Source organism: Eurytemora carolleeae, unplaced genomic scaffold, assembly GCF_000591075.1.
Source record: "Eurytemora carolleeae unplaced genomic scaffold, Eaff_2.0 scaffold1576, whole genome shotgun sequence".
Classification (NCBI taxonomy): domain Eukaryota; kingdom Metazoa; phylum Arthropoda; class Copepoda; order Calanoida; family Temoridae; genus Eurytemora; species Eurytemora carolleeae.
Window position 1 is genome coordinate 1 of NW_019397467.1, and position 11,344 is coordinate 11,344.

Genomic DNA, 11,344 nt, shown 5'->3' on the forward strand with positions numbered 1-11,344 from the left:
AAATCCCTCTAAAATATTTGAATAAAATAAAGGGGAAACGGATATACAATTCTGGGAAATCGATCAAAAAAAAGAGGAAACTCCTCAAAATTTGAAGAAATCGCGGAAATGCCTCAAAAAAACCGGTTTTTGAGGGGTTTCCGCGTATTTTTGATCCGTTTCCGTGTTGAGCCGTTTCCGTGTTGAGTCGTTTCCATGTCACCAAGAAATTTTACACTTGAAAACCAACACTCGAAACACGACACTTGAAAACCAACACTTGAAAACCAACACTTGAAACACAACACTTGAAACACAACACTTGAAACACGACACTTGAAAACCAACACTTGAAACACAACACTTGAAACCCAACACTTGAAACCAACACTTGAAACCAACACTTGAAACCAACACTTGAAACCCACACTTGAAAACCAACACTTGAAAACCAACACTTGAAACCCAACACTTGAAAACCAACACTTGAAACACAACACTTGAAAACCAACACTTAAAACCAACCACACAACAAACCTTACAAAGAAAAAGGACGAAGAGAAAGTGGGGGTTCATATAGATGCACTGTTACGGCCCCCCTGGATCCGGAACTGTTTCTCGGTTGAGCAGATCTACTTCTGAGCGTTCCTAAATTGAAAAAAATACATTGACGAACATCCAAAGCTTAAAGTTTTTATGACATTTGTTTTTTTTGATTTGAATTCTCATTTTCTTTTTCCTTCTTTTTCCCAGTGAAATTTTCAAAACTGATTAAAATAAACGAGACATCTTTAACTCAAATAAGCTTTTGGTTTCTTTGCCCTCGAGACAACTTTTAATTTTATGGCTCTTTTTAGCAGAGATTTAGAGTTGTAAAATGCATGAGGCCTCTTAATTTACCTGGCAGTAAGGGACTCCCGGGAACCTCTGAGGCTGCTCTTCCGGGCCAAGGCCAACTCAGCGGCAAGAGACATCGCTCCGGCAGGCTTCTCACTCCTCATCGCCAGGGTAGGCAGGGGCAGAGCGTAGTCCATGACGGAGCTACTCACCCTCACCCCCTGGCCAGACTGAGAAACCTTAGTAGAGGCCCTAGGCGGAGCAGGAGGAGGCATCAAGGAACCGTTTCCAACTGAGCTCGGAGCAGGCGGAGCTGGAGGAGGAACCCTTGAAATGTCTCCAACTGAGCTCGGAGCAGGCGGAGCTGGAGGAGGAACCTTTGAACTGTCTCCAACTGAGCTCGGAGCAGGCGGAGCTGGAGGAGGCATACTAACGGAGCTCACAGCAGAGAAGGACTGCATCCGTATTACCTCTCCTCGGTCAAACCCCTCACCTCGAGTCGAGGTTGGCTGTGAGGTCACCACGGAGTTGTAAGTAGGGAGACTTCCGGCAGAACTACGACGAGGGCAGGACAGAGTCCACCCATCATCCACGTCATCAAACCTGGCGTGTCCGCCCTGAATATTTATCAGTTATTCAACAATGTTTGATTAATTAATAGGTCGGATACAAAGGTAACTAGAATGAACGTTTTAAGTGCTCTAAACTTTACACCAAGGATATTAAAAAACTCTATTTAGAGTTGAAAAAAACTAGTTGATTAATTAATTAGTCAGACAGGAAGTGAAACAAGTGAATCTTATAAATGTTAAACAAATTGATTAATTAATCAGAAATAAAGGTGAAAGAGTGAACAGCTAGGAAAATCTACCTGATCGGGCTCGAACCAGTAGTCTCCGTTGCGTTCTCCCAGAAAAAACCTCCGGAGAACTGCTGTTGCCGCGTCGACAGGATGGGTAACGACCCGGGGGACACAGCAGAGACTCAGACCCTTAACCATCCGGTACAGGGCGAGGAAGAGACACAGGATGACCCCCAGAACGCCGATCACAGCAGCAGACAACATGAGGTTATACATCAGGATCTCCTGGTCCTCCTCATCCAGGACATCAGTAGCCACACCCAGCTTCTCCAGTACAAGCCCGAAGAGCTTGACACCCAGATTCTGCTTTCCGTGAGCGACAGGACCCTCCAACCAATCTTAAGGAATAATTTGTTAATTATGAAGACGTATTTAGAGAAATTCAGGGCAACTTTCGAATCTTAAAGAAAAAGAAATTTGCTCAGATTCACAGCTCTTTCTCTGCATTTTCACTAATTCAATTACAATTAACTTTAAATGATTTCCTTAAAAGCTGTTAAATATATTATTTTCTCGAGATACTTTGAAATAATTATTAGTTTTAACATTCCAATCATTATACAAATTAATCTCTGAAAATAAAAATGAAGAAGAACTGAAATTGAATAAAATCGAATTCTTACCTCCATACCCGGTATTCTCCGGATCCATCACAGGCACAACATTCATCACATTCTCCGTAGAGGTGGAGAACCCTCCGACAGGATGCACACCAATAATCATAGCGGAAAATAAAGAGAGAAGACAGAAAAACTTAGATGTTGATGGGAAGGAAGAAGAAACGAAAGTGCCGGGCAAACGTGTTGGAAAACGTTTGTCGGCCCCTGGAAACGGAAAGAGTATCAAAAAGTGCGTGGGCGCTACCAGCGCCCTCCGTGAAAAGACATTCAGGGTTTCCGACATTTTTCTTAAAAATCTTTTTTCTTCTAAATATTTATTTCTTTTGTTATATTCTCTTAAATGAAAATTTTGGAATTTTTTTTTTCTGATTTTTTAAATAGAAAATTTCGAAAGGTTCTCAGCAACCAGGGTTTCCATTTCCAGTCAAGCCAGGGCTTCTGTAGATTATTTTTGGAAGAAGAAAAAAACTACAAGTCTCTTTTTTAACAAAATTCAGAAAAAATTATCTTAAATTTTTATTTATTTTCTTCATGATTTATTGGAACTATAATGTTCTTTCTGCAGATTTTTTCCTTGATTTTGAATCGACTAAGATCATCCACGTTTTTTTTGATTCGGGAGGTTTTGTCGGAATGAGTGTGAGCACTGAGACTAAAGGTTGACTATTTTTGAGTTTTGACTTAGAAATTGAGCGCCTATCAATGCCAGGACAGTTTTAAATGTCGTCTTCGACGAAAATACTTGAAATAAGGTTCTTAGGTCAAAAAATGTCTTTTAGAGCTCCAATTCAGTCTGTCATCTATCCTTCTGACATCTCTCTATCCTTGATCTGTCAATGTTTAGAAATCAGCCCCGGAAATTATCTGAATAAGAAGGACAAAGGGTGATACAGTATGAATTTATTAACATTTTCTCTTTTTTCTAGGTTGTACAGGGATATTATATCTTCACAAAGAAACATCAAAATCTTTAAACTAGGAATATTAATCCCTTTTTACAATTCTTTTTTCTATTCTGGAGAATCGACTTAGAAGGAGAAAGTACATTTTCAGAGAGATTGAAGAGAAATAATAAAGAATTTAAAAATGAATTGGAATGGTTTGATTGTATGTTGATATATTGCCTAAGAGATACTGCCTTTTTTCTTATTTTAGAATTGGTTGGAGATGGATCAAAATTTCACCCCTGATTCATATGGTGAGATTGTGCTGGCAAGAGCCTATTGGATAAAAAAGCCAGACTCAGGCAGTGGTTTGAACTCGGCCTGGATTCAGCCTGGAAGGAGTCAGTCACGGTTTGCCTGCCCCTCCGCTGCCAAGTGTTCCACGCCCTACACCCCCTTGCCAAGCACATTCTCCATCAAGCCTAAAATAGAAAAACCTTTACTTTTATTTACTATTAATAAATATTCGTGAAAAAATGATGATAGTTTGTCTTTTGGTTAAACCATTATTTTTTATATTGAACCGCGAGAATAACAGTTATTTTCTCTAAAACAAAGCTTTGCGAGAAGATTGCGACTGAAAAGATATTTTTTCTGTAAACAATATTATTCTTAAATACCTGCAACATTTGCAACACTGTGGTTTATAGAGTCGTATTGAAGGTTATCCCTAAACAACTTGTATACATATTTCATTCATACCTTTTCTATTAATTAAATCAAAGTTACCTAATGTTTATCATTTCATCATGAAATTTAACAAACATTTCTTTTGCCTCATGATCCAGAGTGTACACGCATTCACACCTATTTTTAAAAATTATATTATCTAATTGGATTCTGTTCACTAAGATATAAAAACATACTTATTCAAATATTGTCTATAAAAATTTAAATTATTGGATATTATTAACTCAAAATTAATAATTTCGAATTTACCTATGACTGTCATATAATGCTCTAAACAAGTTTTTGAAGTCAATATTATCACATTCTCATCAACAGGACAGTTTTTTGCCTCGTAAGTTGAAACTCCTAAGGGCACTGAACACCAAAGAAACCTTAACAAACATTTTGTATGTAATAATTTTTAAAATTTTATCAATAATAATATTTTATTCAGTCTAATTAATAAAAGTAATACCTATTAAAGAATCCAATTTCTTCTCCCACTTTGATATTTTGTAATATTGTGCTGGGCTAAAAAAAAATCATTTAAATACTAAGCAAAATTTCCCTTATAATATTAATAATACTGAGGCGTCTTGCCTGATTTTGACTATATTTACGGCTAAAAAAAGCTATGGGTTTCTTTCTTTTCGTGATCTTTTCTTCTTGATAAAGTACGCTACCTCCCGCCCAGCGAGAACTGTCACAGTATAGGTATAAAGGTTCTGTCGTGTCTATGTAATTTAGTTTTCAGTCTGCTGTCACTTTACTTTTTAACGAGTTAAATGCATGTGTTTGTTCGGGTCCCCAGTTGAATTCGGTTTTTTTATTTAAAAGTTTCGTTAGGGGCAAAAGATGAGATTGCAGATTGGGGATAAATTTAGATATATATGTGAACGACCCTTAAAATCTTTGTAAGGATTTTAAGTCTTTGGGTTGAGGGATTTTATTTATGCTTTTAATTCTTTCATCTGTTAGAGATATTCCTGATGGTTCAAATTTAAACCCGAGAAATTGATAACTTTTGACGAAAGCAGAACATTTATTCAGGCTAATTTTAAGTCCGTTCTCTTTAAAAAGTTGCATTACTTTAATTAAAAGTTTTCTGTGATTATTTTTTCCTCTACAGCAAAGAAGGAGATCATCAGCATAAATTATGATTAGTTTTTTTAAAATAAGTTCTTTAAGGATGTCAGCTAATACTCTGTTAAAAGTAGAATTAACGTTTTTTAGGCCAAATGGGGATCTTAAAAACTTAATTGTTGACCAGTCAGGCGTGATAGTATTAAGATATTTGCTAGTTTGTTCCGTTAATTGAAGGGAATTATGAGCTGCTCTAATGTCTAATGATGAAAAATAAAGTGTTTTATCATTGTCGTCTTCATTTTCTAAAAATTCTTTGAAAGTTTGAAAATCTTTATCTACATTTAGGATTGGTTCTTTACATTGGTCCGCGGAGCTTCCGACGGACATCAGATCTGCAATTACTTCCTCTGGATTTTGAGAACAAACGATCTCGGGAAGTGTGTTTTCATTTAAAGATCTGGCATCAAGACAAATACGGTAAAGTTTGTTTAGTTCGTACATTGTGAATATATTCGGGTTTAGTCTGTGTAGCTCAGATTTATCTGATTCATCGATTGTTATATTTTCATTTTTTAATCTTTCCTTAATTTTTTCAAAATCTCCGTTTCCTATACTTATCTTTGCTACTGTTAGGCGGGAACCATGTGTTCGCACATTTGATTCAACTACTATTCCTGATTCTAACCAATTGTGCACAATTCTATTGCATGCAATTTTATTAATTACAGACGTTGGGTATGGTAGATCAAGGGGGAGGCGGGCATTAGGATTTTTTAAAGAAATGCTCATTTTATATTTTTCTTTATGTATACAACCTATGTCTGAAGGACTTTTTGAGACTGCTTCGTTAAAATGATCAATTAATGTTTCTAAAAAGTTGTTTTCTGTTCCTTACTATTTTAGAGAAAAGTTTTTTTGTCCTGTTCAAAAGAGTTAACTGTAAGTATTGGGATTGCTTCTGGTTCTTGTAAACAATTGCTTGGGATTGAATTTTGGGAATTTCCATAAACTTGTTGTTTATAAACTGTTTGTTCCCCGCCTCCCGTTGAGATATTATGTATTTTTTCAGAATTAGAAATAAATATTTTCCATTTTTTAGGAGTATCAGTACTAGTATATACAGACGAGAAGGAGGCCAGGAGGGTGTCAGAGAGTTTACTGTTTAAACATAGATTTAAGGTAGTGAGATTATTTTTTATTAATATTTTGTTTAGGAAAGCAGCAATTGGGCTATATGCAATATTTAAATTCCCAGGAATTCTTATAAAGATAATTAATTCAGCATTTTCTTCTTTCATTATTGATAATTTTGGGCGCATATCTTCGGCGAATTTTTTTCTATGTTTATGTTTTTTCGGAAACTGTTTGCAATTACACATATTTTTTGGATGAATGAGACAGTTAGAATATTTATCAATAAAAAATATTTTTGCAATTTCACTTTTATTTACAAGGCTAAACTGTTCCGAATCAATTTCCTCCAATTCCGTTTTTTGTTGTTTACATACGATTTTTTCAATATTTGTTACTTCGGTTTCTTCTTCATCAAGATATTTTATACATTCTATAAACTTTTCTAATTCTAGATCTTGGTACTCTTGTGTTTCCTCATTGTTTTTTTCAGCGGTTTCATCATCATCTTTGTGTTTGCTTTCATCAAAATTCGATTCGTTTAATTCATTAAATTCGTTTTCAAGATTAAGATTCAGTACTTTAGTGTTTATTTTTGCATTGTCGGCATAATTTGTCTCTGACTGTGGCAGTTAGCTTGGAACGTTTTTTTATTTTCGAAAGTTAGGCATTTGTATCCGGAGGTTTTTTCAAAATGTTCCAAAATGTGTAAGGGTACTATATTTGTGGGACACCCTGTATCTAAAATGAACCCTACACTGTTTTTTCCTAGCCTAGCTAAAACTAGAGGTACTGAACTAAGGATTGAAAATGGGATTCTAGGATTAAGAATGTTTGAGTTTGCCATGCCATTCAAATGATTAATTTTGGCGTTTTCAGGTTTTGATTTCAAGATATATTTTGCAAGATATTTTCTAAAGTTACCCCTTGGTTTTTTATTTGTAATGAAGTTGATCCTAGCTGCCAGAAGGTTTTTGGGAATTTTAGGCTTTGTATTTGGGAACATGTTTGGGAATTTATGTTTTAATCTGATTTTCCAGGATTTGAATTTAGAGGGGGTTAGATTCAGTTTGAAAAGTTCAATATTCCATATTTCTAGGACTGTTTCTAAGTATGAAAAGGCTGAGCTAGTGAAAAGTCTGAGATAGAAACATAATGAGAAAGCTATTGATGGATATGTAAAGCAGAGGATCGAGGTTAATATCAAATTCATTGCAATATTAAAACCGAACGTCATTGTTAAACCGGAAACTTGAAGGAAAAAAGCCAGAAAAAAGAAAATAGTTTCATGGATTGATTTGATTTCGATAGATGGGGTGAAAAAAGGGTCAATTGTTTGACTAACATCATTTAAGTCGTCAATGTTGTATTTTATTTTTCTGTCTTTTGAAAGAAATTTTTCCATTTTTTCGTTGAGGCTCAGTTGGGGGAGCAAATCTAAATTATCTTTAAAATGCTTATTTCTTTCGCGTTCAATACATGAGTTTCCAGAGGGGGGTGGTCGGTTGCAGCAGGGTTTGCGACCTGGATCTAAAATCTCATTGTGTAAAATTTCCGGTTTTAGGGGGGGTGTGTCTGAGATGCACCCCTCTAGTTCTGTGAATTTATCTACATCATAAGCTTGGGATGTCCGGGAGGGCAGGTTACCCGCCCCCCGAAAAAAAGTGAAAAAAGATTTGGGGAACTTAAAAATATCTACACTTTTGGGGCTAGAGGTTTCAATAGAATTGGATTCAGTTGATTCCGAAGATTTTAAAGTATCTTTGTTTTCAGGTTTTGGAATTTCAATGGGATCTGCATCTGCATGTTTTTTTGGTCTAACCCAGGTGAAAGGCTCAATATTTGAATCTTCAAAATTTTTGAAATCCTCTGCATTAGTATAAATATCGTCTTTTGAGCTATTCATGGGTAAATAAAGTTTCTTTTTATCATCAAGTAGGACTTTGATTGTTTTCTCAAAAGAAAGTATACTTTCGGTCGTGGATTTTATACTGTCATTTAGTTCTTGAATATTTTCATTTATCAAGGTATTTTGGTTTGAAACTTTACACTTTTTAGCCGCTGATTTAAGATTTTTTTGAGTTTTATGTAACTTGTTCAATTTTGCTTCAAGAGTAAAATATGATGGGGCATTGATGATATCTATATTATTTGGGTTTTCAATTTCTACGTTGTCTACNTTGATTGTTTTCTCAAAAGAAAGTATACTTTCGGTCGTGGATTTTATACTGTCATTTAGTTCTTGAATATTTTCATTTAATGAGGTATTTTGGTTTGACACTTTACACTTTTTAGCCACTGATTTAAGATTTTTTTGAGTTTTATGTAACTTTTTCAATTTTGCTTCTAGAGTAAAATATGATGGGGCATTGATGATATCTATATTATTTTGGTTTTCAATTTCTACGTTGTCTACATTTTCATTAGGTTTACTTTCTAAATTTTGTACAAGGGGGTTGTTTGATAATTCAGGGGGATTATTTACAGGGGGCCCCAACAATAGGCCTGTTTTGTTGGGGGAAAAGCAATGGCTGCCCAAAGTCCTTCCCCCCCTAAATCTTTTAGATATCTTTTTGTCTCTCTAATCGCTGTTTGATCTAATGTGTCTTTCGCCCCCTTAGACTTAAGAATGATCGATCCAATTTGGTCTATAACCTGTTGTGGTTTGTTATTGTCCTTATTCCTAACTATCCTTTCTATAGAGTTTTGAATATCTTCTACCGATTTAAGCTTTCCGTGTATGGTTTGTAGTGTCCTGTATGTTTCTTCAATCCCTGCGTGTTTAAATCTAAGGTGCTCAAGTGTTTCTAGACAGTCAGTGGGAAGTATTATACAAAGTGCCTTAACTAGTTCGTGTTCATTAACAATGTGTTCCTTGTCCTGTAAAAATTGGTTTATGTATTGGAGGGTTCCCTCGAGGGATGCAAAACCTCTTGTGTCTTTTCTATAAAGTCGTAATGTGTCTATGTCTGTCTGTGTGAGTGGCTCGGAGCCGTACAGAATAGGTGGTTTGATAAAAGTGTCATTGGTCGAATCTTGGTGTGTTTGTGCGTCTGTCACGAGTTTTGCTAGAGTGTTGATATCTAGTGTGCTAATATTTGTGTTTAGGTGTGGTGTAGGTGTGTGTGTGTGTGTTTGTGTGGGGGGGGTGTTTTTAATGAAGAATTTGTCTAACATTGTCCTAGCCTCTGTTGGGGTGATAACTTTCAGTAGTTNGAGGGGGGGGGGTAATAATTGGTTCAATTATCGGATTAATGTCAACATAAATAGATTAACTAGTAAAAAGGAAGTTAAATGTACTCACAGACATGTTGTAGACTGTTGTATCTCTTAGTTTTGATCCAGGTCCAGGTGTTCTCACTTCAGTCCAGTGTTGAGGTCGAGTATGTATATATATCCAGGTCCAGGTGTTCTCACTTCAGTCCAGTGTTGAGGTTGAGTATATCCAGGTCCAGGTGTTCTCACTTCAGTCCAGTGTTGAGGTTGAGTATGTATATATATCCAGGTCCAGGTGTTCAAACTTCAGTCCAGTGTTGAGGTTGAGTATGTATATATATCCAGGTCCAGGTGTTCTCACTTCAGCCCAGTGTAGAGGTTGAGTATGCATATATATATCCAGGTCCAGGTGTTCTGTGCAGTATTGTTCTCTAGGTTACTGCAGGATGCAGTACATGTTAGGTCCAGCTGTTGTTATTGTTGGTTCTCCAGGTCTTCTCTTGTGTTTAGGTAGGTAGAGCTGAGGTACAGGTTGATCTTGATGGCGCTCTCCACCAGTTTTTTGTGAAGAGAGGGTTGTGTGGGTTCATTTATTAAAGAGAATGTTCAACTAAACAGTAATCAATGTTCTAATTCAGGTTCATCAGTCCTCGGTAGATGTTGTCCGAGGTCTTCTAGAGAAGAAGAGTGGGAGAGGTCAGATGGGTTGACCTTCTCCTTCCAGTGCTTGTCGTAGAGTGTTGAAGACCTGGGGTTCTTTCCATCATCAAGAATTAGATAACGATATGAGTTACAAAGCATAACAATAACAAATATTCTTTACAAAATTATGATATAACAAACATTAATTATATACAAAATAAAACGAGCACTATTTAACTTCCTTTTCTTATTTACTAGTTAGAATTGCATAATGTAAAGTATATTTAAACTAATCGGTTCTTTATGAAGGGGGGAAGTGGTACAAGAAAGGGAGGGGGAGGGTTTATGACCACTAAAAATAGTCATTTCTTTATCGGGATTTTTCTAGACGTTAGGGATGTAATTATCTCTGAATAGGGAGAAGAAAGAATCAGATTATGACAGCGGGGAACCCATCAATTTCTATAATTGTTAGGTGCAAGAGATTAGATCTATGGGAAAAGCAAGGATTCCATCAGATATCTATTTTTAACGTTGAAATTGTTAGAAATCAAGGATTCAGGAAAACAGGGATTCACTACAATAGATATCGACAAGTTTCAAAACACTGGGTTTGATGTAAAGCATTGTACAAAAATGGTGTAAACGCTAGGGGGTAGGCTCTCCGTGCTTGATAATATATTTATATATAAATAATAGAGTTTAGACTTAAAATTGGGTTCATTTATAAATGCCGTAAATATGTTTGCCATTAATAAGTGTGTCATATTTACTCCTGCCATATTATATGTTTGCCATAATTAACATTTGACATAAGTAACACTTACCACAGGGTACACTTGACAAAAAAATTTACACTTTCTATAATTTACACAAGCAATAACTAACACTTGGCATAAGATTTAAACTTGCCATAAGTTACACTTGCCACATGTTAAACTTGTCATAAATTACAAATCTGCAAAGTTATCTTTTTCAAAAGTATATATCTTTAAATCCAAGACGAGTAGAACAAAATTACACCATATATTTATAAAATAATGTGGAAACTTAGATTCTGGAAATAATTCAGTAGTTAATTAAGTTTCAATAAGATAATTTTTGTTTTCAGTGATTTATTTTGTAAGTTATGAAAGTGAGCTTTGTTCAGATGTTTCAAATTCAGGATAGGATATGTTCGAAAAATGGAAAACCTAACATTATCTTGAAAATGAACTCCTACTATAATTTTTATTTTAAAAAAAAAATTTAAATTGGGAATTGTTGTCCTCGTCATGTTTATTAAAATATTGGTTAATGTTTTTTCTATCGATTGTTACTCTGGATCTGGGCAGGGATCTCAAAAACCCAGTCTTTCA

The 11,344-nt window shown here is 35.4% G+C and overlaps 1 protein-coding gene and 2 long non-coding RNA genes across 3 annotated transcripts; 1 reads left to right on the forward strand and 2 right to left on the reverse strand.

Annotated features, from left to right (window-relative positions):
• Positions 1-451: 451 nt before the first annotated feature.
• LOC111714451 (formin-like protein 6) lies at positions 452-2,193 on the reverse strand. The gene is made up of 3 exons (XM_023489555.1): positions 1,688-2,193; positions 880-1,433; positions 452-627 (listed from the first exon to the last, which is right to left on the reverse strand). The coding sequence occupies exons 1-3, from the start codon at positions 1,892-1,894 to the stop codon at positions 612-614; spliced, it is 777 nt and encodes a 258-aa protein (XP_023345323.1). The 5' UTR covers positions 1,895-2,193; the 3' UTR covers positions 452-611.
• Positions 2,194-3,183: 990 nt separating this feature from the next.
• LOC111714450 (uncharacterized) lies at positions 3,184-4,053 on the reverse strand. The gene is made up of 3 exons (XR_002767980.1): positions 3,972-4,053; positions 3,863-3,912; positions 3,184-3,664 (listed from the first exon to the last, which is right to left on the reverse strand). It is a non-coding gene; the product is annotated as an uncharacterized LOC111714450 (long non-coding RNA).
• Positions 4,054-4,512: 459 nt separating this feature from the next.
• LOC111714453 (uncharacterized) lies at positions 4,513-10,940 on the forward strand. Its single transcript, XR_002767981.1, has 5 exons — positions 4,513-5,474; positions 6,097-6,176; positions 7,228-7,324; positions 7,902-7,954; positions 9,983-10,940. It is a non-coding gene; the product is annotated as an uncharacterized LOC111714453 (long non-coding RNA).
• Positions 10,941-11,344: the final 404 nt, after the last annotated feature.

Excerpts from the sequence above, each read along its gene's own strand:
- LOC111714451 (XM_023489555.1), bottom strand. The coding sequence starts at position 1,894 with ATGTATAACCTCATGTTGTCTGCTGCTGTGATCGGCGTTCTGGGGGTC. Across the intron at positions 1,434-1,687 it reads ACTGGTTCGAGCCCGATCAG|GGCGGACACGCCAGGTTTGA; the intron begins GTAGATTTTCCT and ends ATAAATATTCAG.